General features: G+C 39.4%; 1 protein-coding gene across 3 annotated transcripts in view; it reads left to right on the top strand.

Moving 5' to 3' along the window:
* The window catches only part of AIG1 (androgen induced 1), a 253,696-nt gene extending 229,068 nt beyond the window's left edge, over nucleotides 1-24,628 (top strand). For 2 of the 3 annotated variants that reach the window (XM_079146898.1, XM_079146896.1), the window contains 2 exons: nucleotides 16,803-16,966; nucleotides 22,602-24,628. In XM_079146898.1, the coding sequence (XP_079003024.1) occupies nucleotides 16,803-16,966; nucleotides 22,602-22,639 (202 nt within the window). In that variant the 3' untranslated portion in view covers nucleotides 22,640-24,628. Of the gene's footprint in view, nucleotides 1-16,802; nucleotides 16,967-17,540; nucleotides 20,439-22,601 lie in introns of those variants that run through there. The other variant, XM_079146897.1, reaches the window with a different exon arrangement.
* Nucleotides 24,629-26,486: the final 1,858 nt, after the last annotated feature.

Genomic DNA, 26,486 nt, shown 5'->3' with positions numbered 1-26,486 from the left:
ATAAAACAGAGACAGCTGTCAACAAAATGGCAGTATCAAGTCCTTACCTATCAGGAATTATTTTTTAAATAGATCAAACTCAAACTCACCAATCAAAAGACATAGATTGGCTAAATGAATAAAGAAAACAAGTCCAACTATATGATGTCTACAAGAAACTCACCTTAGAATTGACACCCCTTGAAAGTGAAGAGGTGGAAATAGATATTCCAAGTAAATCATTGTCAAAAAAGAGCAGGGTGAGTTATACTTCTGTCAGACAAAATAGACTTTAAGTTGAAATCTGTTTATAAGGGGCTGAAGTTGTGGCTCAGTGGCAGAGTGCTTGCCTGGTGTGTGGGAGGCCCTGGGTTCAATCCTCAGCACCACATATAAATAAAAAAATAAAAGATGAGTTGACAACTAAAAAAATAATAAATTTTTTTTAAAAAAATCTATTTATAAGAGACAAACCGGGGTCATTCATCAGAAAGATATAGCAGCTAAAATGTTATATACCTAACATCATATAAAGCAAACATTGTCAGACCTAATGGGAAAGATAAACAGCAACACAATAACAATAGAGGACACTTCACTACCCCATTTTCAATAACGAGCAGATTATTCAGACAGGAAAGCAGTAAGGAAATAGCAGCCTTGAGCACTATGGACCAAGTAGATCTACAGGCAGGTACAGAACATTCCATCCAACAGCAGAATACACATGCTTCTCAAGCACACATGGAAAATTCTCCAAAATAGATCACATGTCTTAAAAATTTTAAGAAGACTGACTTCATCCCAGGTGTCTTTTCTGACCACAGTGGGAATGAAACTAGATATCAATAACATTAGAAAATTCACAAACATATAGAAAGTAAACAGCACAATCTTGAACAACCACTAGGTCAAAAAGGAAACCAAAAGGGAAATTAGAAAATACCTTGAGACAAATGAAAATGTAAATACAACATGCCAAACCTTATAAAATGAAGCAAAAACAATCCTAAGACAGAAGTTTGCAAAAATTAGCACCACATGGAAAAAAAGAGGAAGCAAGAAAGAAAGGGAGTGTAGCTCAGTGGTAGAGCACATGCTTACAGAAACAAGGCCCTAGATTCAGTCCCTGGCATCATACACATGCCTCAGTCTACCTAACTTTATACTTGCAGAAACTAGAAGAAGGAAAAGAAACTGAATTCAAAGTGAGCAAAAGGAAAGAAATAATAAATATTAGAGCACAAATAAATAAAATAGAAAGGGATGGGAAAGATGGATAAAACTAAGAGTTAATATTTTAAAGGATTAACAAATATCAACAAACCCTAGCTAGACTACCTGAGGAGAGAAAACTCAAGTAAAATCAGAAATGAAAGAAGATATGTTACAGTTGATGCCATGAAATAAATTTTTTAAAAGTGTGTAAGGGATTATAATCAACAATTATGCATGAGCAATTATGCAGAAACCTACATGAAATGGATAAATTCCTATTAGCATTAAAACCATTGCAACTGAATTTAAGAAGAAACTAAAAGCTTGAATAGCCCAATAACAATCAAGGAGACAGATGCAGTAATCAAAAATCTCCTAACAAAGAAGTCAAGGACCATCTGGCTTCACAGGTGAATTCTACCTAACATTTAAAGAAGAATTAATAACAGCCTTTTAAACTCTGCCAAAAAAGGAGAAGGGAAGAATTCCAAAACCATTTTATGAGGCCAGCTTCATTCTGATACTAAAGCCAGACAAAGATACCTCAAGAGAAGAAAACAACAGGCTAATATCCCTGGTGAACATAGATGCAAAAATCCTCAACAAAATGATATCCAAATGAACACAATAGCACCTTAAAGAATCATACATCATGACCAAGTTGATTTACCCCTGGGATACAAGGGTAGTGGTCACATTTACAAATCACTAATGTGACACACCATGTTAATGACAAGACAAAAATTGTATAATCGTCTCAATAGAGGCAGATAAAGCATTTGGCAGGATTCAACTTTCATGATTTAAAAACATTAAACTCTGAATGAACTAAGTATTGAAGTAACATACCTTCATACAATAAGAACCATCTATGAAAAGCTCACAGATAATATCATTCTCACCAGTGAAAAACTGAAAGCTTTTCTTTCCTCTAAGATCAGGAACTTGACTAGGATGCCCACTGTCACCACTAACCTAGTAGTGAAAATTCTAGTCAGAACATTTAGGCAAGAAGATGAATTCTAAAGTATTCAAATTAGAAAGAAAGAAGTGAAATTATCTGCTTGCAGATAACATAATCATATATGTACAAAACCTAAAAGGCGCCCCCACCAAAAAAAAAAAAACCTTTTGCACTGTTAAATTCAATAAAACAGCAGGATTAAAAAATCAACCTGTAAAAATCATTATTTCTTTACATTAATGTTGAACTATCTGAAAGGGGAATCAGGAAGACAATTCCATTAGCAATAAAAAATTAATTAGCATTAAATTAATAATTTGATTAATTTCTTCCTAAGTATTTTTTAATACTAATTAATTTAATTTAAAAAATACTTAGGAAGAAGTTTAACTGAGGATCTGAAAAACTTGTACACAAAAAGCTATAAAGTGTTAACAAAAGAAATTGAGAAACACAAATAGAAAGAAGTTTGAAGACTCAATATGGTAAAATGATCTACTATGCAAAGTGATCTACAGATCTGATGCAATCTCTGTCAAAATACCAGTGACTTTTTTTGTAAAGAAATTGGAAAAAAGAAAAAGTCCTAAAGTTTTATAATGAACTACAAGAGACAACAAATAGCCAAAGTAGTCCTGAATAAGAAAAACAAAACAGGAAGCATCACACTTCCCCATTTCAAACCATATACAAAACTACAGCACTCAAAACAGTATGGTACTGACATAAAACAGATATCTCAACCAGTGGAACTGAATAGAAAGGCCAGAAGTGAGTCTACACATTTACAGTAAACAAATCTTTGGCAAGTGCCAGGGATGTAGGGGGCAGGGAGTGTCAGGGGACGATAGTACACAATGGGGAAAGGATGGTCTCTTCAGTGAATGTGTTGGAAAAACTGGGCGTCCACATGAAAAAGAATCCCAATCTTACACCATACAGAAAAGTCAACCCAAAATGGACTCGTGACTTACATGTAAGCCCTGAAACTCTAAAATGTCTTGAGGAACACAGGGAAAAACTCTTGACATTGACCTTGGCGGTGATTTCTTGGATGTGACACCAAAAGCAAAAATTGACAAATGGTATTTCATCTACACAGAAGAGGAAACCATCAGCAAATCAAAAAGGCCTATGGAATGTGAGAAAATATTTACAAATCATTTTCTGATAAAGGGTTAATATTCAAACTATATAAAGAACTCATACAACTCAATAGCAAAAAAAGAAAAAAAAAAAAAAAGAATAGCCTGATTTTAAAATGAGTAAAAGATCTGAATAGATAGATCTTCAAAAAAGACACACAAATGGTTAACAGGTGTGCGAAAAGGTGTTCACCTTTGCTAATCATCAGGAAAATGCAAATTTAAGCTACATCAAGATATTACCTCCCACCTCTTAGGATGACTATTATCAAAAAACAAAAGATAAATTCTGGTGAGGATGTACAGGATAGCCTTGTTCACTCTGGGTAGGAATGCCACTTAGTGCAGCCATTCTGGAAAAAAGTATGCAGGATCCTCAAAAAATAAGAAGTGAACTATCATAGAATCTAGCAATCCCACTTCTGGGGATATAGTCAAAAAAACTGAAATCAGAATCTCAAAGAGATATCTGCATTCCCATGTTCATTGCAGCAGCATTCACAAGAGCAAGGTCTTGGAAACAACCTAAACGTCCATCAACAGATGAGGGGATAAATAAAAGATGGCATATGCTAACAATGAAATATTATTCAGCCTTTAAAAAAGGAGGTCCTTTCATTTGCTAAATCATGGATGAACCTGGAGAACATTGTTCTAAGTGAAATCAGCAGACCACCTGATCCCACTTATATCAGGAATTTAAAATTATTAACTTCATAGAAACGGAGTGGAATGGTTGACACCTGGGACTGGGAGGAAGGGACTCTGGGAGGTGTTGGTCACAGTGTCCAATGTTTCAGTCATGGAAAGTGCGCAAGTCCTAGAAATCTACCCTACAGCTTAGTGCCTGTAGTTAGTGATCCCTTATTGTACATGTGTTACTCTGCTTTCCATCACTGTGAGAAAATTCTTGAGAAAAATCAGCTTGAAGGAGGTAAGGTTTATTTGGGCTCAAGGTTCCATCCATGTCCAGTTGGCCCAGTTGCTCTTAGGCCCGTGGTGAGGCGGTATGTGATGGTGGATGGTGGGAAATATATGATAAGCAAATGGCTCACCTCATGGCAGCCAGGAAGTTAGGAGAGAGAGCTTGATCTTATGACAAAGCCCCTCCTTGACACTCATGAAACTATGATGCCATAAATGGATTAATCCATTCATGAGATCAGAGTCCTCATGATCTGGTCACGTCCCAGAAGCTCCACCTCCCAACACTGCTGTATCTGGGATCAAGCCTTGTGCACATGAGCTTTAAGGTCCAAACCATGACAATCCTGAAAACTTTGTTGAGAGGATACATCTTATGTTAAATGTTCCTCCCACACAAAGAACGCAGAGGAAACTTACAGACAATGGTTTATGGTGATGTTCTCATAGGTGCATATTTACCTTCAGACCCAGTGACATGTATGCATTAAATAATATACACCTTATATGTCAATCATACCTCAGTTTTTAAAAAGTGAATTACATAAGTAAGAAAAAACCTGAAGAAACAGCTGAAAGAGTTGAACATGGCTTCCTCTGGTGGTCAGGTCAGGGCACAGGGAGGAGACTAAGAGCTGCCATTTGTGGGGCAGGGAGATTCTTCTTTTTTTAATATAAGCATTTGAGAAATTTTTATAATCATTTCTAATCCTGATAAGAATTAAAATTAACAAGGAACACTGTGACTCATCTTTCTACTATCCCTCATGCGAGTGAGGGCACACTTCCATGATGGTGTAAATGGACTGTGTTGCTGCTTGACTGGACCTCGTCTCAAAGTCAGGGACCACAGCGGCTTCACAGGCTGCTCCTTCCACATCTGCCACCTTCCCGGCCTGATACTTCCCTGCCGAATGAAAAAATGAAAGAAATGTCTTACAGTGGTAGAAGTAGCACCCAGAAGACATACATGTCAGATGTCACAGAGAAGGCCTTGCTACAGTTTGACATGGGGCACTGGCACAAAAGCAGGGCTTCAAGGAATGTCGGGAAAACGATCTCTTTATTAAGGAAGTTGGCAATGAGAGAGAAAGATGGGTAGACCACAGAGGAGGCAGGGTCAAGGACGATACAGTCGTGACAGGGATAACCAGAGCTTTGTTTACAGTCCTAAATATAAGCACCTAGTGGAGGGGGAGACAGAGAAGATGCTAGAGAGATGCTGGAGATAATTTTTGCAAAATTTGGACAATTATGACTTTCTGTTGTGGAATGTAGGATGACAGTCTTTCTCCTTCCCTTCCAGGGTAAATGCGTAGCTTCTTCCTGCTGCAGCCAACTCCGATGATCACTTGGGCCATAATGGTCCCTTGCTGAGTCCCCACCTCTCTTCTAAAAGTACACATACTCCCCGTGGTGTTCAATATGTCAAGTTAATGCTTGGCACCTGTGCACTTTGAGAAATTCCAAATTATTCAAGTTAAGAAAAAATAGTCATGGTTTTTATTATGGGAAATTCAAATTGAATTATTTCCAGGAAAACATCACATAAAACCAGGTAGACTGTAGAGAGTAGACCTCAATGGAAACAAATCATTTGCAACCAGCATAGACACATGCCAGGAGATGTGTTAAAGGAAAATATTCTGAAGCTGATTATTCCGAAGTCTGCCTTACTGGATAAATCACTCTGATATTTGTGATTTAGAATCAGGAAAGGAATACATTCCCTCATTACCTCATTACAGGAATTCATTCTGGGAGGCACGTACAATTTGCCTCTTTCCCCAGGGATGGGTGGAGGGACTTGGAACCTTGAAAATATTCTTGCATGTGAGAAGTACAGGAAAATAGTCTATATTTCTGCTTAAGAAAGCAGTGGGAAGGGTTTTTGTTTGTTTCATTTGCTTGGTTTTTTTTTTTTTTTTTTTTCTTTTCTCTGATGTAAGTTTTTTATGCTAAAAACTTTATACTACCTGATAGTCACATCTCTAAGTTAGACAATATTGCTTATGCCAGTTTACTAAATGGGAAATTGAGGCTCAGAGAAGTTAATTAATATCCAAGGTAGCCTAACAAATGTGTGGATCAGCTAGAAGTTACTAAAGGATAGATGACACAGTTCTAGAGACAAGACGAACTACATAATTGTTGGGACCCAGGGCAAAACAGGAATGTGGGATCCCTTGTTCAAAAATTAAAGAATTTCAAGAGGGTCACACCCGATCATTCAACCAAGAATGGGACCTTTCTGGCCACAGTGCTTTGTGTAACTACATAGGACACATACCCCCAAAGCCTGCCCTGTCAATAGCTGTCCCCCAGGGTCTGTTGGGCTAGTTCCATTGAAAAAAAAAAAAAAAAAGTGGGTCATCTTTGATGAATATTAAAGTATGATTATGTCTTAAAATATTATCTTGAAAAAACTCTCTTAAACCCACAGTATATGAAAAATAGATTTCTAAAAGTATGTCTGTAACTGAACCAGAGAATTATTTCAAAACTGCTTCAGATTGGATTTCTCTGTTTGGCATTAGCCTGTGAATTAATTCATTAATTTTCTGACATTACTGTGTACTTCAGCTGGGAGAACTTTTTGAGCCCTACTTCCATCAAAGCAAATGTCCCCTGTCCTAGTCCCTGGGAGTCTTGGCAAACCCATTACATTCGTCCCCACTGCTGCTCACCCCACTTGACACAAAGTCAAGAATCAAGAAATATTTATTGGGGCCAGGAGTGCAGCTGAGTAGTAGAGCACATGCTTACCAGGTGCTTGGTTTAAAACCCAGCATTTAGAAAAAGAAAAATTGTTAAGTAAATGCATGTATTCATGAACTCTAGAAATTCCAGTAGGAATGCATATTCCCATAAAATGTAGCCAGACCAAGACTCCACGCCATCAATACTCAGGGGGCAGTCCAAGAGACCTTTCAAATAACCCTAAAATAGACATCAGATCTAAAGAGACTGCCAGGTCTAAAGCCAGCATTTAAGCCAAAAGTCACATCTGCCCTTGAAAAAACCTTCAGGCATCAGGTTGGAGGTACCATGAGAGATGCCCAGAGACCCAGGAGATGAGAAGTTGATGCACTTCATCTGTCCCACCCAGGACACAGGCTCACTTACTGTCATGCAATGTAGTAAATTCCAGTAGGTTAAATGCAGTCACATCATGTGATCATTTCTAAGAGGTAAGTTCCTGTTTTCTCTGACAGAAGTGTTCATTACTTTATCCCTGCAGTGGTTTCCCCTCTCCTCAGGGGAAGTTATAAAATCTGGTCCCTGAGTTTTATAAGACATTCAGTCTTGTGTTAAAACTTCACCAAACGTGATTTATCTTGCATTTTGCAACATTTCTGCATCTCTCACATTTTCTGTAATGAGTTTGAATTACTTTTATAGTCATTAGGAAGAAAGAAAAACGTTATAGAGAGATTTCATACTTAGATCGTTTTTGGTTCTGAGCACATTAAAAGCTTTCCAGGGCTCTGTTCCCATCCATCACAATCTAGCCTTTGGTGCAGCAGAGAAGCCTGGTATACAGACTGAGCACTTAATTGCTAAAGTGTGCATGTCCATGACTTAATCACTCTGGGTCTCAGAGTCCTCATCTGTGAAATGGTACCTTCTCCAAAGAATTGCTCACATAAGGCGTTTAGCAAGTGCCTGTCACTAAGCATTCAGTATAGTTGGCTATTAGCTACTATTGTATGTTTATATCCTCTGTATCTGATGAGCTAATAGCCTAACTCTAAAATAACCTAGGTCCTTATCTAAATGTGAATTGTAAAGAAATATTTTAATCCTCTTTAAAATAATTTCAACACTGAAAGGTTCTCAGTGGTCAGATAGGTACTGTGTCTTTCCAGAATAAATAAGTGTAATAGCCAGAAAAGGAAGGGATGATACATCTGCCTCACTACAGCTCCTCAAGGGCTCCCGGGACTATCACAATTCATGATAGGAGTGATCAGATGAATTTGACTATGTGAAAAAGAGAAGTACTGAATTTGTCAAGGTCAATTATTTATGTACTATTTATCACTTTTACCCAGTCAATATTCAAAGTAGATATGAATGATACATATATCACTTGAAATCTGACAAAGTCTTACTTGTACTTTATAGGCCAAAAGCCAGGTTTCTGATAATTCTCTTAATTCTTAAAGTTTCTGTGCTAAGGAGAATGTCTACTCTTATCTATGAACCATTTGTCCACTGGCTTCAAGAAATGGCACTTTTCCATCTTGCTTCCATGTCCCTAACCCACATTTCCTGGTCTTCCTTTTAGCCTCCTTTCTCTAAGCAACCCTTTCAATCTTGACATTTTTTCCGGGTTCTCTCCTGGGCCCAGTTTCTTCATACCTCTACACTCTTATCCAGTTGATCTCCATCCGTTCAGACGGTTTCCACCACCATCTTTTTGCCAGTGAACTCAATACCTGCACTGTCACATCAGTCCTTGCCCTGTACCTCAGGTGCAAGTTGCTATCTGCCTTCGGGACATCTCCACTTGGATATCTTGCAGAGACTTTGGGCTCCACATGTCCAGACGGAACTCATGATCCCCTGAGAGCGGCTCTCTCCCAGCACTCCCTATCTCAGGAAATGGTAGCACCCTCCACCCAGCTAATCGGGCCAGGAATCTGTGATTAATCCCTGACTCATCTCACTTCTCTCACTGCCCAAATCCAATCAATCATCAAGTTCTCTAAATTCTGTTTCCTAAATCAGTGCCTGTTAATTTATTTTACTATGAATTAAAGAAACATCTTTTGTGTTGTGACCCAGCCAGCATGCATGTGAGTATGTGTTCATGCATCATGTTCACATATCTGAAATAGAAATTTTGCAAAACAGTTTTGTCATTATATGCAGGGTCCTCTGATGTTTTCTGTTCTATTTTCTCAAATATTTTTTAAATGCTTGTAACCTGTGGTTACTGGAAAATGCTTAACAACCAGTACGTTGGGGGTCAGGGGAGGGGACACCTGATCCATAGTGTTTGCCCATGTCTTTGGTGTAAATAGTCCCATGGTGGCTGAATCCAAGCTGCCAGTCAACCAGCTTACAAACTTCCTAAAGATTTAACTGACTCTCATGATCATCCCCAGCATGCCAATGCTTCTGAACTGTAGTTTGATAGACACTGGTTGGTCTACATATCTCTTAAATTTATCCAATAATTTTCATTCCCAATGTTACCATTCCTGTCCAGCCACCACCATTTCTGATAAAATTGGTTTCTAGGCCAATCTCTATTTTAAATGTATTTAATGTGCTTCAAAGACTTTCTGTTGTCCACACTAAGACAGAGTCTACAATTCTTTTAAAAAGCCATCCACAGTTTGGTACTCGCCTGTTCCTCCTGTGCTGTCTCCCTTCATCTCAACAAAAATGTCTTCTTGAACATCTCGGAGCATTCCCTTTTCTTGGATCTTTTTGGACTTGCTGTTCCTGTTGGCAAGAAGGTTCTTTGCTTCTATCGCTCAACTTTTACTCATCTCCACATCATAGCTTAAATACTACTTTATTCACTTGCTCATTTTTCTACTATATGACAGGCATGTGGCGAGCACTAAAGATACCAGGAAAAGTACAAGTAGACACATCTCGCCCCATAGAACTTGTACTCTAGAAGGGATAAATGCTCAAATAAAAATCATTCAAATTTAAATACCTATAAAAGAACCTTGAAAATAAAACAGATCTGCAGGTCTATAAAAGTTTGTAAAAATCTATCCTTATCTGGTCGATCAAGGAATTTTTCCTCACAAATGCTAACAGTGCTAACAGAAGTGCTAACAATTATAAGAGATGAGCTTAGATATAAAATATAAATATAATAACTAGTTTATGGGGTTGGGTAACTAATAGCATAAGCAGAAAGGGGAACATGTGAAAATTCACATGACGGGAAACATAGCAAAATCAAGGAACCAAATGAAAGCTAGTGTAACAGGAATACAAAGAGGAGCAGAAAGCTTGAGAGAGGGCAACGTGGACAGGCAGCAACCACGTTCTAAAGGGTACTCCAGACTTTGTCATCTTTAACAAAAAGCAATGGCAGTCATATCATGTGTTCAGATTTCTGTTTTGGAAAAATCACTGTGGCAGCCATGATAATGAATAGAAAGGGGGCAAAAGGAGGAGTAGAGACAGACAAGTTAGACTATTGCAGTTCTCCGGATAAAGATAATTGTAATGCAAATTAAGATTATGGTGATGGAGATGGAAAAAAATCAATATATTGGAGAGATGTGTGAGATAACCTTAATGAGACAAGATGGTGGGTTGACTATATGTGATGAAGAAGAGGAAGGTTTCAAAGGTGATTCCAGGTGTTTGTGTTGCACTGAAGGAACTGTGGTACCATTCTCAGAGATAAGAAACGCCCGAGGTCTGGGGAAAAACATGCCTTGGCTTTAGATTTATTGAATCTGAGGTATCTTTAAGGTGTACTGAACGATGTGTTTTGAGGACTGTTGAAAATCTTTTCTGAAATAGAGAAGAAATCTGGGTCAGGGTGCAAATTTGTGAAATAGCCATCTATTTATTGGAATTCTGCAGTGGTCATAAATGAGCTCATCTCCTGAGAATGCACAACATGAGAAACGGGTTAGAAACCCAACCTTAAGGAAGTTCCACATTTACTGGTGGGGTAGTGAAGGGTGGACTCACAAAGGGAACTGGCGAAAAGGAGCCAGATGGTTGTGGGTGGAGGAGTGAGTGCAGAGCGAGGAGGCAGAGTCAGTGTGGGCCACTGTTCGGAGAAGTTTGTCTTTGCAGAGGACGACAGAGCAGTATTTCTGACACCAGTGGAGATGTTGTGGTTGCACTTTAATGAAAGACATTTGAACATATTTATCATTTTTTCATATTTCATGAAATCATTGTAAGAAGTTGTATATTAACCATTGTAAAAAGTGTATATTCAACTCTCAAACATTTTTTCATATTTATATTTTACATGCTCTTATTTTTATATTTATGAGAAAACAGTTTGAAAGGAAGTTGAATATACAAGAGAAAGCCTAATGGTAAGTGGAAGATTAAAAGAAAAAGCAGGGTACAGTCCTGTGCACGGCACCCCTACACTTAACCTGTCTTAATTTTGACTATACTTGTAAATGCTCCTTTAACAGCTGGATCCCTCATTAGACTATAAGTTAAGAGGATAGAAGTTATGTCCATCTCATGTACTTCTGTAGCCCTGCTAGCAAAGTACTCAGTTGAAACATGGATAAGTGTTATTTTTAAAAATCATACATTAAAGTGAATGGAATTGAAGGTACATTTGATAAAATAGATAATTCGGAAGTCTCATGGTATAAATATGTGCATATTTGAGCACGTACACTCTCACAAACACAAACACACACACACACGCACACACACACTGGTTATTGATTTCTGAGGCTAAAATTAAATTTGGAACCATTACCTTAAGTGTGATTTATTTAGGCACCAAGACAAGAAGACTTTATAATGAGATAGAAATTGAAAGTCAACCAAGAACTAAGAACTCTCCACAAATAAATGAGCAAGGGCGTGAGTCATCGTGGTGCAGAGAATTGAACCCTGATCATATCACGGAAGCAAATGATGAAAGCGAGGCCTGTCAGGACAAGTGGATGCTTCCTCACACCGATCCAGGTGAAGCCCCAGGTCGTAGGACTTCCATATCTGAGATGGTTTGATGAACTCCCAGATCAGAAAAACTTTAAAAAATTAAGAAAGAAACTCTTACTTCCATTTTGGCAGCAGTATTAAGTGCCTCCTCATGGGAAGCAAGTACACACAGAAAACAAGAAATTAAATGTGCATTTCTTTCCTGGCTTTGCCAGTTTTTTAGACAAGTTCTTTCGTCTGGTCTCAGTTTCTTTATCTATGAAATAGGGATACCTGTACTTTGTAGGGGGCTGGTATAGATAAAGGAGATAATTAAAGCACCATATCAGAATAGCTGTTCACTGCCCTTTGTGCGGGATGCAAACCTGAGAATTTTACATTTGCATTGGCAATTTTGACATATTCTTCATAGTCTCTGATTTTCACATCAGAGACTGTGAAAAATGAGAATGATATGCTACACATAGGATTGCTGAGAGGACTAGATGACATGATGTACACAAAGGAGTTTAGTGAAACACAAAAAAACCCTCCTAAACTAGGGGTTAATAAATGACAGCCCATGGGCCAAATCCACCCGATCGTGTGTGTGTGCGCGTGTGTTATGACACACACAAAAACCATTAAGAGTTGTTTTCACATTTTTAAATGGTCAAAAAAAAAAAAAAAAAAAAACAAAAGAAGATGATTTCATGATATGAAAATTCAAATTTCAATATCCATAAATAAAATTATTGGGATACATGGGCCTGCATTTGTTTAGCTATTATCTGTGACTGCTTTTGCACTGCAGTGGCAGACTTTACTTGTGGCAGAGACCATATAGTGGCCTACAACGCTAAGAACATTTACGATCTGGTCCTTCGTAGAAAAGGTTTGCCTACCCCTGACGTAAATCAAATGGAGTGACAAAAAGCATAGAGATTTGGGTTGGTTACTTTGTATTTGTTTTGGATTATTTTAAAGATATTTTAAGAGCCTGCTTCATAGTAAACTCAGTACACAGATGTTGCAGTTGATGTTCCTTTATTCAGTTATTAATGCAACAAATAATTTTTTAGTGCATCCCACATGCCAGACACTGGTGCAAGGGCCATGGCATACAGCAGTGAACACAAAAGACAAAACGTCTGGGCTCAAGGTGCAGACAATAACCAGACAAGTCAATCGATAAAGGGGAGAAAAATAAAGGGCTGGAGAATAGAGAGCTTCAGGAGAGTGGTCGCAATGTTTAAGGCACAGTGTCCAGGGAAGCCCTCATTGAGAAGGGGGCATTTGGGTGAACACCTATAAGACCCAAGAGAGCACTAGGGATGTTGGGGGACAGGGAGGAGGAGGAGCCCTGTAGCTTTCCAGGCAGTGACAAGACAGAGACAGGGCTAAGTGTGCTCACGGGAGGCCAAGAAGTGGGTGTGGCAGGAATGGAGCGAGCAAGAGCCAGAATAGGTTAGGAAAGTTCCAAGCAAGCTTAGGTCTGGCCTTGAGAACCATCCAGGGACCTGGCTTTTCTCTAAGTGGGAGAGGAAGCAAGAGTTGAGCAGAGTAGCAGCATGGCCCGCACGCACTGAATCCAGACCTGTCTGGCTGCTCCAGTGCAGCTGGACTGTGGAATGGTGGTAGGGAGGGTAAAAGCAGAGATGGAGGGTACCACAGTGTTTCCTGGGAGAAGCAGCGATGGCTTGAACCCAAGGGATGGTGAGGGCAATGGTGGGAAGGTGATACGTTGGACATACAGTTGGCCCTCTGTATCGTTGATTCACTAATCACAGATCAAAAGTATTTGGGGAAAATTGCATCTATTCTGAACATGCACAGACCTCTTTCCTTGTCATTACTTCCTAAACAATACAGTGTAACAACCTGTGGAATAGCATTTCCATTGTATTAAGTATTATAGGTAATCAGGGGATGATTTAAAGAATACAGAAGGGTACGCAGAGATGATCTGCAAACATCATGCCACTTCACATGAAACTTTGCATCTGCAGAATTGGGTCTCTGTGGGATTCCTAGAGCCAGTCCCCTGTGATATCAAGCGATGACAATATTTGGAAAGTGGTGCCAATAGGATCTAAGGATGGATTGGGTGTGGGTTGTGAGAAAAAAAAAAAAACAAGACAAAGATGCCTCCATGTTTTCTGCTCCAGGCTACTACTGGAATAATGTAGCGGCCATCAACCTGGGAAGAGAAAGATGTGGAATAGGCACATTTGTCATTGAGTGATGAGGTCAGGGTGTGTGCCAGAATCAGATGCAGGGAAGATGATGACATGGAAGGATTAGGTTGGAAATGCTGCTAACAGCATGTCGAAACATCCCAGGGAGCCGTGCAGTGGGGCGTGGAACTCTGAGGTCCAGGAAAGAGATCCAGGCTGGAGGGGTAAACTTAGGAGTCATCTAAGGCTGGCTAGGATATGGTTATTGGTGTCATACTAGTTGGTATTATAGGAAGATTCCATACAAATAAGAAAAAGTACATTGACAATAGGGTCTGAAGAATAGACCTCAGACCTGGCATCAGAGAGGACCCCAAAAGCTGCAAATGAGAGCTCATTCTTCCAAAAGTGAGTTGAGCACCAGGAACAAGTATAAAAAGTACAATTAGCATTTATAATTTGAATCAGTCCCCATTTGCCTGATTGAGGAAACAGTTTTACTGTGAGTCATATTATACTTTCATAAATTGATTTACAAAAAAAATCAATTACAGCTTTATGGTATTAAATTTGGGGAATATTGCATATTATCTCTGTGGAAATTAATAAGCCACTTGATGGGTACACAACATTAGTTAATACAAGATTAGGAAGATAAAACTGCCTCTGATCTATGAACAAACATGATGTATCAGAAGCCCACAGGTTAGCTCTGACATTTTAATTTCTACTGAGTCTCATAAATGCTTTAGCTTTAAAAGAAACAAAAATTGCTAGCATGCCCTCATTTTAAATTAAAAACAACAACAACAACAACTCTTGAGTTTTGACATGATTTAAGCTGACCTGGATGGACTCAATGACTGAATGACTGCCTGTTCTTCCTAAGGCACAATTTCTCCACCTTTCTTTCATGACTGCCTCCTCCAAGCAAAGAACCCTTTTAGACTTTCCCCCTAATCTCTACCCCATGAAATGTTTTATTGTGGTAATACATCACACAATATTTATTTTGATCATTTGTAGATGTACAGCTGTTATTAAATACATTTAAACTGCCATGTAATCATCACCACTGTCTATACCCAGAACTTTTTCATCATCTCCAACATAAACTCCCTATTCTTCACTCCCCTCAGTCCCTGGTAATCTCCATTGTAGTTTCTGTCTCTGAATTTGCCTATTCTAGAGGTGTCATATAAGCGGAAACATACATCTGCCCCATATCTGGCTTAATCCATTTAGCATGTTTTCAAGGTTCTTTCATGTCATAACATTATCAAAATTTCATTCCTCTTTTATGGTTAAATAATATTCCATTGCCGGCATATCCAAAGTCATATTTATTCATTCATCTGTTGATGTACACTTGGATTGTTTTAACCTTCTGTCCGATATGAACAATGGGTACAAACATGTGTTAGAGCTCCTGACTTCTATTATTTTGCTGCATATCTAAGAGTGGAATTGCTGTGCCCTGAAGTTCTGATACCACAGATAGATTGTTTATCTGTTTACATGCATGTGTTTATATACATATACATGTATGTACATGCATGATTTTAGCTATGCACATATATACTTTCTACAGTTAAAAAGTAAGAGAGTTTTACTACCACCCCAAAATGAATTTTGACTTCCATGGGGAATGAGGGTCATCTTCATTAATAGTGCAAACTCTAAGACCCCAGATTTCCTTCCTCAAAGGAATTTATGTGTAGGTAATGTATATGTAAGTACACTCATTAAAGAGTAAAATCATGGAAAATGAGGAAATGACCCCAGAACACAGAAGTTTAAAAAGTAATTTTATTCCCAGTATACTAAAGTTATTCATATTTTATTTGGTCTTCAAAATTGACAACATTTGATAGAGTAATGAATGTTTTTGAAAAACAGCTATGAGTAGTCATGTCAGGACCAAGCCAATGGCTCAAATAGTCTAACTAAACTTTGAAAGCAGTGGCAATTGATGATGTTGCTGTTCCCACTGAGCCAAAAATATCTCCAGAACACAAATAGAATGATTACAAGTACATATGTAAAATGGGGGGTGGGGATGAGACGAATGTGGGACCTGAAAATCAAGGATCAGGGAGCCTGGTGTCTGCTAGGCTGCGGGATGGTTCTGCCAGCGTGGGTGGCTCACATTCATGTCGAGCTGGAAGGTGGTCTGGCAGGATGCCTGCGCATTCCCACCTAGATCTCATTACAGTGCCTTGCCTCATGCTACATTGTTTCGTTATATAAAGAAGAGATTAAAAAGATTGTACAACAGTTGCAAATACCTGACCAAGAGCTGTAAGTGTCATCAAAGACAGGGAGAGGCTGAGGAGCTGCCAGAGCAGAGACTAAGGAGACATGCCTTTAAATGAAAGGCGGGATCCTGGAGTGGGTCCTGGAACAGAAAAAGGACATTAATGGAAACACTGGGGAATTCCAAATAAATCCGTGGTTTTGCTAATACTGGTGTACCAAGGTTGATTTCTTAGATACATTGATGGCCCAAGAATTATACAAGATGTCGACCAGCTGAGAGTGGAACAGATGGGAATTTTCTGCCCCATATTTGCACCTCGTGTGAGAGTCTAAATTTATTTCAAAGTAAAAGGTTAAAACCACCAACAACCAAGTTTCTGGTCACTCCCAAGGATCAGAAGCCAAACTTGTGACTGGCAGCTGCTGAAGAACACTTAGATGGGGACATGTGTTCTTGTGATCTGGCAGCTCTGAAGTCTGCCATGAGAGTGACTGCTCTCTGTCTCTTCTGCATCTCCACTGCAGGGTGTGCTGGGTGCATCATGTCACCGGCATGTGGGTGTACCCCTTCCTGGAACACATTGGCCAGGGAGCCAGAATCATCTTCTTTGGGTCGACAACCATCTTAATGAACTTTCTGTACCTGCTGGGAGAAGTTCTGAACAACTATATCTGGGATACCCAGAAAAGTAAGTATTTTGGGGGGAGCATGAGTCACCAGAGTGCTGCCCACGGAAGCGTTGCAGAGACTGGGGGAAAATCTCTTCTGAAGCTCTCATTTTGATAATTACAGTATTAATTTAGGAGCTGTTGGAGGTTTTACCTGAAAGGTTTACTACTCATTCAGTCTTATTAGCTAGTAAAACCTCCAAATCTATAAAATTTTATAGGGAAAAACATAGTGTTAACAGGAAAAAAATTAGAGACGTTTGCTCTGATTAACCAAATACTGTCTTAGCAGAAAGGACCCCAAATTTAATAGATAAGTTATTAAATGTAGCCAGGGGGTCTTGTTAAAAGTCCCCTGGTTATCCCCTTTCCATGTCATCTTTGTGTGGGTGTGATGACCTCAGAGGGGTCTCACCACTGTGTGGTTAGAACTCTCAAGCACCTCCAAATGCCCGTGGCCAGCTCCCCAGTGGCTGTCCTCTTTAAGGTTCAAAGATGGCAAAGAGGTACAGACTTGTAACGGGTGACACCATATTGCTGCAAAAGCTCTCCTAACCCATGATGTGATTTCTCTTTTGTTTCCATTTATGGCAGAGCCTCCATCTAGACAAGACATATAATCTTGTCCAAGCTGTGCAAAACCTGTCCAAATTATATGTGATTTAACATAAACATTGGAAGATGGAAAAAGTGACAGACATGTAGTGATTTGAATCCTGCATGAAAATCCCTCCAAGGGCAAGATGGTGTGGGGGTTCTAGAAAGCTCTGGACATCTCCAACAATTGCAACATTCTGGAGATCACCAGTAACTGGATTCTGCTCCACAAATATTGAGTACTCTACTCTATGCCAGGAACTCCCTCTAACAGACAAATAAAGCACAGTGATCGCAGTTATTGATTCAGGCGTTTCTTTGTGTGTGGATCTTTTAAGGTTGTATGTGTCAAGGTGGTAGCCAATCCTAAATGACCCAGGGAAACCGAGGATTTACTTTCTCAGCAGCTTTTGGGTTTGATGATTAGTCCACTGAAAATATCTCAAAATTTTTTATTCAGTTCAGTCCACAGTTTGGGGAATCAGGAATCAACCTTTTAATAGTGTTCCCTCTGTTTGATGGGAATAGTAATCTTTCTCTGTTAACTTATATTTAGTTAACAGAAAATATTTTGAAAACAAAATTAAGCTTTCTTCAGATTCTTGGAGGAAAAACTGTATTTAGATTTAAGCTAATAGCCCAAGATAGGAAATATTTATGACTGTCTATGTCCTCTTGATTTGCCTGGTTCAGACAGTCATTTGGCCATTGATCTAATACTTGTATGGGAAGTTGGCCTGAAAACCAGGAGTGATGTATGTCCAATCTAGATACATGTCCAATCTAGCTGCTTTTAGCAACTTTGAATAAGGAGTTAAAAATAAATAGTGAAACTACGGATTTTTCAAATGGTCTGTTCAATTTAATTGTCTATACTACTTTCTTAAGGAATTCAAGTGAAGCTGACTAACTTTTTATAACTCATCTCAGGTTTGAGATTAATCCTGTCTACATCTATCTAGTTGATTACATTGAGGATAATGTTCTGTGTCAAGTAGGTATCTTCCCATTTACAACAGGGGTCACACGGTGATCACCTGCCCCTAAATTTCACCCACTGAGGAGTTTCATTAGGCCTATATAGTGGAATTTTGGGTTTGGAATCAATATTTAAAAATCAGGAGACTTCATGTAAAGGCCAGACTTCAGCTTCCTATCAAATATTTTAAGATCTAGGAATAGCAAGCCCACTATTCCCTTCTGTCAAACAAGAATCAAAATTAAGTGTCCTATTTAGATGGTGCTCTAATTTTCCCTCATTCTCATCTGGCACTTTACTTAGTCCCCTTAGTTTCCTGGCTCTGTCAGTGGTTGATTTTTGAAAATGCTGGTTGAAGACTGGTGTGTGTGTGTGTGTGCATCCGCGTGTTGAATACAATGGAGTACAGTGCACCATGATCACCACACACCAGTTATTACAGAATCCCCCAAGAAGAAGGATCGCTGCCCTTGAGCAGCCCCCTTCCCTTCTTCCATAACAGTTTTTGTGACTTGACTTCCTTGACTTAGTTTTGTCCAATTACTGCAGTATTGAGTAATCTTGTTGCTGAGAGGAGAGTAGGAATCATCTAAACCAACATTTTCCTTTTACCAAAGGCAGCTGAGGCCCAGAAAGCTTAAAGCCCCCGAGGGTCATACCAAAATAGAGGAACCCACCAAAATAGTTGGCAGCAGAGCTGACATCTTCTAGCTGAGGTTCAGTTCCGTGTTATTTCTAGGGAACCGTGAGCATGCCGCCATGTTTTGGAAATCCAGACATGTGAGAGCTCAGAGACTTCACTCAGAACCACAGACCTTGCCTATATGAAAGCAAAACAGGCTGAGCTGATAGGAAATATGAATTTTTAAAAGCCCTTAAAATAGGCTAAATTAAGAATCGAGTCTATAATAACTCTTTCTATAATAAAGCAACTCAAGGTGGTTTTGTGGAAGTTGTTTAGTTTGCTAAGGAAGTGGGAACAAAGTCCCACAAACCGGTTGGCTTAACAACAGAAATTCATCAGCTCACATATCTAGAGACTGAAAGTCCAAAAATCAAGCTTTGGGCAGAACTGGTTCCTCGTTAGATGTGTGAGGGAAGGATCTGTTCCTGGCGTCTCAGGGGCTTAGAGTTATCCATCCTCCTTTACTTGTGTTCTCCCTGTATGTGAGAGAGTTCTCCAACTTCCCCTTTCTCTGAGGACACCAGTCATATTTGATGAGGGCCCACCCTGATGACTTCATTTTAATTTTGTGAAGACCCTGTAACAAATAAGATCACATTCTGAGACTCCAGGGGTTCAGAATTCAACATACAAATTTATGTCCTTCCCATATGCAAAATACATTCACCTCATCCCAATAGCCACCAAAGTCTTTGCAATGTCAACTTTTAAATCCAAAATCTCATCTTAAATATGATATCAATCAGGCATGGATGAAACTTGAAGTATGAGTCATCCTGAAGCAAAATTGTTCTCCACCTGCATGGGAACCTATGAAACCAAACAAGAAACTACCTGCTTCTAAGACACAATGGTGGGACAGGCATAAGATACACTTTCCCCTTTCAAAGAGAAATGGCAGGGGAAAGAAGGCCCCTTGGTTCCCAAGAAAAGTCTGAAAGCAAAGGGGAAATCCAACAGATTTGAAAGCTTGAGAATAATCGTCTTTGGTTGGATGCTCTGTCCTCTGGTCACAGGGAAGGGGACATGGCCCTGCATTCCTTGCCTAACAGCAGCTCCACCTGCTGAGTTCTGGGCTACAGCCCCACCCTCTGGAATCCAGGAGGCAGTCCCTGAACCATCTTGACCAATGACTTGGGCCCTTCATTTCTTGTCTCTGTACCTGTGAGACCAGGCTGGCAGTGTTTCTGCAGGTAAAAAAAAAAAAAAATACTCAAAAGACAGATTGGCCTCTGTACTGTTGGCCAGACCATCAGAGAAGAGGGTCAGGACTTCAATGTATGAATTGGAAAGGGCAGCCTGAGTGTGCAGAACCCCCTCCCCTTTCTTCTCCAGCTGCCCATCCAGGTCATTTCTCATGGGGCCCAGCAGGCTGGCAATGTCAAAGTACTGCCCGCGGGTGGAGCCCCTGTTCCAGCCTGGGGACTTCCCTATGAATGCCTCCCTCAAGAAGCCTTGTCCCCTGTGTCTTGCATCTGTAGCCAGAATCAGCTTTACAGCAGGTTTCTTTCTGCTTTTGGGGCAAACTCTACATCTGCATCTTCTAAACTTCTCTCATTTTCGCCTCTATCTCACAGCTGCCAAACTGAAATAGGAGGAGAGCCATTTTCCCTCTCTAGATCAGAGAGGGCTCCCTGTTCTCCTCTTCCGCTTCTGAAGATCCCACCATGCTGCCACATCAGCAGGAGAATGCTTTGGAGGAAACAGACATTAGAAAGCAAGCTCTTATTAGTCCCCAGTACCTTCTCCATGGAGAGAGAATGTGGGCCAGAAGTTGGGACTCAAATCTTGTGTGCAGTTTGAATGGAATCTGTTGTTCCTGGCCTTTGCCTTGGCTATCAGAAACAAAACCCTGTCCTATCTTCTTGCCTTCAGCCCTATTCCTCCTCCCTTTGGATGTCCTTATTCTTCAAACTGAGGTTTTCCATAATATTATGAGAAGTACTTTGGAAACAGTGCTGTAGTTCCTTAGCTATGAGAACCAAACACAAAAGACTATTGAGGACTCCAGCATTTACCCACAACCCACTATCTCCTCCTGACCCCACAAAACATCTACTAGGAGCTGGGAGTTGAAGTATGAGTCATCCTGAAGCAAAATTGTTCTCCACCTGCATGGGAACCTATGAAAACAAACAAGAAACTACCTGCTTCTAAGACACAATGGTGGAACAGGCATAAGATATACTTTCCCCTTTCAAAGAGAAATGGCAGGGGAAATACTGAGACCCTGGGGCCAATATAGTCTATATGACCTCTGGGGCTTTATGATTTATTATATTGTGGGGACCCATGTTCTACTGCTTTCCTGCAGGTCTGGTCTACCAAGACCTTCTCTATGAGTGCTATTTCTTTATTTAATAAAGATTAATTAAGTATCTACTATGAGGCAGACACTGTGTTAGGTGCTAGAGATACAATCAGGAATAAAACAGTCAAAGGCTTTGCCCTCAGAGAGCTAGCAATTTATAAAAGAATACTAATCAAACCTGAAAAGCAGTGTTTTGAATTATTTCATTCCATCATTGCTATTGAAAACAACTTGCAAAAAGTCTCTGAGAATTTGGTAACATGAGAAAAAAATAACGAGAAGCAAAAGAAAAAAGTTAATTACAATTTACAAGAATGACTCAAACATATTTATCTCTAGGAAAATGAAAGGTTGCTGACTATTCACCCAAGACAAAAGGCAGATCATACTAGTCTAGTATACACAAGTCCTACAGGAGGAAGAGCAGACAAACCCAGAACTATCAGCAGCAGGTTGAATACAGGGAGGACTTGGGGCTGGGGGTGTAGCTTAGTGACGGGAAGCATGAGGCTGTGGGTTCCATCCCTAGCATTGCAAAAATGTCTTTAAAAAAGTATATAAGGGCATGGATATTAATAGTTCTTGTGGCTAATAAGCCCCTATGAGCTTTTTAAAATATAAAACTAAATATATTTTTTAACATCTTAACTCTTAGAAATCCAGAGTCCTTGCCTTGGGAAGGGACAGGACTAAAGTAAAAATAAATGAAGTCCATTTGAATTGCATCAGCTGCATGGCTTCTGTTAGCAGAGCCTGATTAAGAAGCAGACTGGCGGGGTTTCCATGCAAACTCAATGGATCAAGAACCAACTTGTGGTCCTCACCCACAGAAGTGAGAGAGCTGGCTGTGTCCCAGAGGTGTTGTGTCCTGATTCAGGGAAAGGGTGTGGAAAGAGGTTACTGAGGATGTTTCTGGGAAAAGTTGTAAATGACTTTCCTTCTCAGGAGAAAAAGGAGGAACAGTCTACAGGAGGGTGGATGGGGAGAAGAGGGGGGGAGGTGAGAGTTTTTGTGAGTAGTTTTGACATACCTAATCATAGTTTAATCTGATGCCCAAATAAAGAACTTTACTTGTATTTCTAGGTATGGAAGAAGAGAAAGAGAAGCCTAAACTGGAATAAGACCTGGGTCTGAACGGAAGAGCCACTGAGTTCTGTCACCTCCAGCATCTGCAATGTAGACCAGAAGCTCACAAGAGGCAACGTCATCAGCCCCCACCTCCCTGCCCCAGAGGGAGGACACTTTTTATACACAAATATGCATACAAATAGAACACATTGCTTTCCAAAATACTTCACCCTAGCTCTGTTTAAAAGAATTCTTTCCAAATTCATTTTTTTGATAATAACATCTTTTTCCTTTTCTAGCTTTAAAACTAAAATTGGTCATTGGATTTTCATTTTTGCAACTATAACTCCATTTAATCAAGGAGGAGTAAAATTCGATTGTGTTTCTTGTTGAGAAGTATGTTGAAGTCAAAGGAGTGGATGTGGAGCAAGACATGAGTGCATTTAGTCCCAGAGGAGCTGGAATAACACCCCTAGGCCACCAGGGGGGCCTCAGGAGTGCAGGACAGATGATTCCACTTGCAATTAAGTCGCAGTCGCCTATCCAGGCAATGTTAGTAATAATTACACCAAGTTAGTCAAAACCCTGAGTGTACTCGATCTCCTGACTTAATGTTGTGAAACTCTCCCTAGATGCAAATGTTAATAAAGACCAAGCAACCCCAAATTTCATGTTCACGTGGTGTTTCTCAAAATCCTGACATTGGCATCTCCTTTCTTATTTTGTATTACCACCTGTTGAAAGTGGATTTACTGTACTGGTTCTTTCTCATACTTTTCTGATTTAGAAAAGATATACAGGCTTATAAAGTCTTGAGACCGTAATTACTTTTTGCCCATAGTTATTTATTTATTTTTAATTAGTGCATTATAATTACACGTAACAGTGGGATTCATTGCTACATATTCATACACGCATATAACATAATTTGGTCAGTTTCATTCCTCAGTGCCTCCACTCCTCCCTCCCCCAATCCCCCCAACCCCTTCTTCTACTGATGACAATGATTATTTTTAAAGTAGAAAATAGAAGGCTATATGAATTATAAAATATCACTTAACACATATATAGGTGCTCGTTGTCGAAGCTAAGTTGGATCAGCAAATGCTATAAAATCATTTACTCAAAAAATTATTACTTAAAGCTGGAAGTAGTGACACACCTCATAATCCCAGCAGCTCAGGAGGCAGAAACAGGAGGATCATAGGTTCAAAACCAGCCTTGGGTACTTAGTGAGGCTGTAAGCAACTTAGTGAGACCTGTCTCAAAATAAAAAATAAAAAGGGCTGGGGATGTGGATCAGTGGTTAAGTGCCCTTGGGTTCAATCCCTCGTACCACACACACACACGCACACAAAAATTATTATTAAATTGATCATATAATTTTTTAAATGCTAGAAATATCTCTTCCCTTCTCTTTCTCTATCCTCCCACCACACACACCCATGCCTACACACATACCCTAACATGCACATCAGGATACATTCTGACTTTATTTCTTTCCTTTTCTTTTTTTTTTTTTAATTACAACCACTTCCTAACTGAGGCTGAATATTCCCATTGGCAAGGATTCAATACCCACCTGAAGAGGAAAGGAGTTTCCAGGATGCTCCTGACAATTTACTGAAGATAATTCAAAGTAGATATAATTTAATAGTAAATGTGTTTATATGTTACAGTACTTATATCCAATGTTAAAACATATTACTTATTAAAAATTCTAACCTGAAGGAGAAAAGTTCAGTTAATAGTTACGATTTTGTAAAAAAGTAAAGTATCATAAAATATTATCCCAGCCAAACATGTCAATATCAATAAACATAAATGGGTATTCACGTATTTAAAAAAAGATTTTTAGACTACATCTCAAAGGCAAATCCAACTCTATCCTGTATATTGCAAAACAGACACAAAGTCATTCTGAAAGATTGAAAAAATAGCCAAAGTACACTGAAATATGGTAAACAAAAATAAACAAGTGATTTAATGTGCAATTCAGACCAAATCACTCCTGGGAGGCACTCCATGCCTCTTGTTTCTTTTTTTAAAAATTTTTTTTGTTTTTAAATATACATGAAATTAGAGTGTATTTTGACATATTATACATTCATGAAGTATAACTTCCCATTCCTGTTGTTGTACATGATGTGGAGTTATACTCTTCATATGTTCATATAGAATCATATTGAAGTCATGTCTTATTCATTCTACTATCTTTCCTGTTCCCATACCCCTCCTTTCCCTGCATCCCCCTCTGTCTAATCCAATGAACTTCTATTCTTCTGTCCCCCACCCCCTTATTGTGAGTTAGCATCACATTTTTGAGATTGACTTTCATTCCATGTCCCTTTTCTGAAAGCATAGTTGATAGAAACAGACTTATTTAGAAGAATCACCCTACTGACCCCCTAATTCACAGAGTTGAAACTAGGAAGTAGGAAAAGTCAAGCAGAAATCTACCAAAACAGAAAAGTAAAACAATACCACATTTGCATGGTGCCCCATCACAGACTTGCACAATCCAGAGTTGGTGGTTACCATCACGACCACACTCAACTCACCCGCTTGACCCATATTAATGAGTTGAGTTGCATCCTCCTAAAATTCTTGTTGGAGCCCTAACCCCTAGGAGCTTAGAATGTGCCTATTTGGAGATAAGGCCTTTAAAGAGGTGATTAAGTTGAATGAAGCTATTAGGAGAGGCCCCAATCCAAACTGCTGCTATCTTCATAAGACAGGAATATTTGGATGCACAAAGATACACCAGGGATGCACAGAGAAAAGGTCATGCGGCAATCAAATGCAAGCCAAGGAAACAGGCCTCAGAAGACACCCAAACCTGCTGACAACTTGTTCCTGAACTTCCAGCCTTCAGAACTGTGTGGAAAAAAATCAGTTGGTTAAGCCCCCAGGCTGTGGTAGTTATGGCGGTCCTAGTAAACTAACACTGCCTGTGTACAACAAACTAATGGCTTTTGGAGAATGATAATGAGTTATTATAAACTTACTTAGGGGTGACTCCAGAAGAAATGTCCTTTTTTGCAGGAGTAACTCAATACAAGCCCTGGTATGAAGCTATTAAGTTTGTCTTTACCTTGCAAGAATGGTAATATGCCTTCACTATCTTTGTTTTTTTCCCAGACTATATTTCAATTCTGGTTGTGTATCAGTGACTTTGGTTGTCTATTCATTGCATGGAACATCAATCCTCTATTATTCTGATTGTATTATACTCCTTGCAGGATGCAACAAATACCCTAGAGAATGTCATAAGCCATATGCATGCTGATAGATGATAGATAAACGGCCCTTTCCAAAACAAACATGCAGGGGCCATCCACCTTCATGAAGTTTCTAGGGCTCCAGTAATCTGTGTAAGCATAACAACCACATGCCCTCTAAAGTGAAATGGAAGGGTTTCATGCATGCAATACCACAGGGTGTCTTACTGGATTTTGAAGGAAATATATATCACATTGTATGGTTCCAAACCCTTAACCACAGAAAAAAAGAAATCAGAGCTTTACAAATTAAAATGAAAAAGGTAAAAATACAATTTTCTATCATATGATTTTAAATAAACACACGTACACAAAACCTGTTCCAGTTATTTCTTACCACTGACACACCACCACAAAACTCATTGGCTGAAAACATTTACTTTGCCAAAGAATTGGCAACTTGGGCAGGACTTGGTAGCATGAGCTTCTCTATGTGGGATTGTATCTGCCACGGTGACTTGAAAGCTGGGGCTAGAGTCATCTGAGGTTTGTTCATGTGTATTTCCAGTGATAGTTGCTGGCTCTTAACTGAGACCTCAGCTGAGGCTGTGCCTGGAACAGCAACATGTGTCCTTTCCATGTGGATGCTGGCTTCATCCCATACAGTTGACTGCCATTT

Source organism: Sciurus vulgaris, assembly GCF_902686455.1.
Source record: "Sciurus vulgaris genome assembly, chromosome: 7".
In the NCBI taxonomy this organism is placed as follows: Eukaryota; Metazoa; Chordata; class Mammalia; order Rodentia; family Sciuridae; genus Sciurus; species Sciurus vulgaris.
This window is presented reverse-complemented; position numbering and strand designations above follow the sequence as displayed.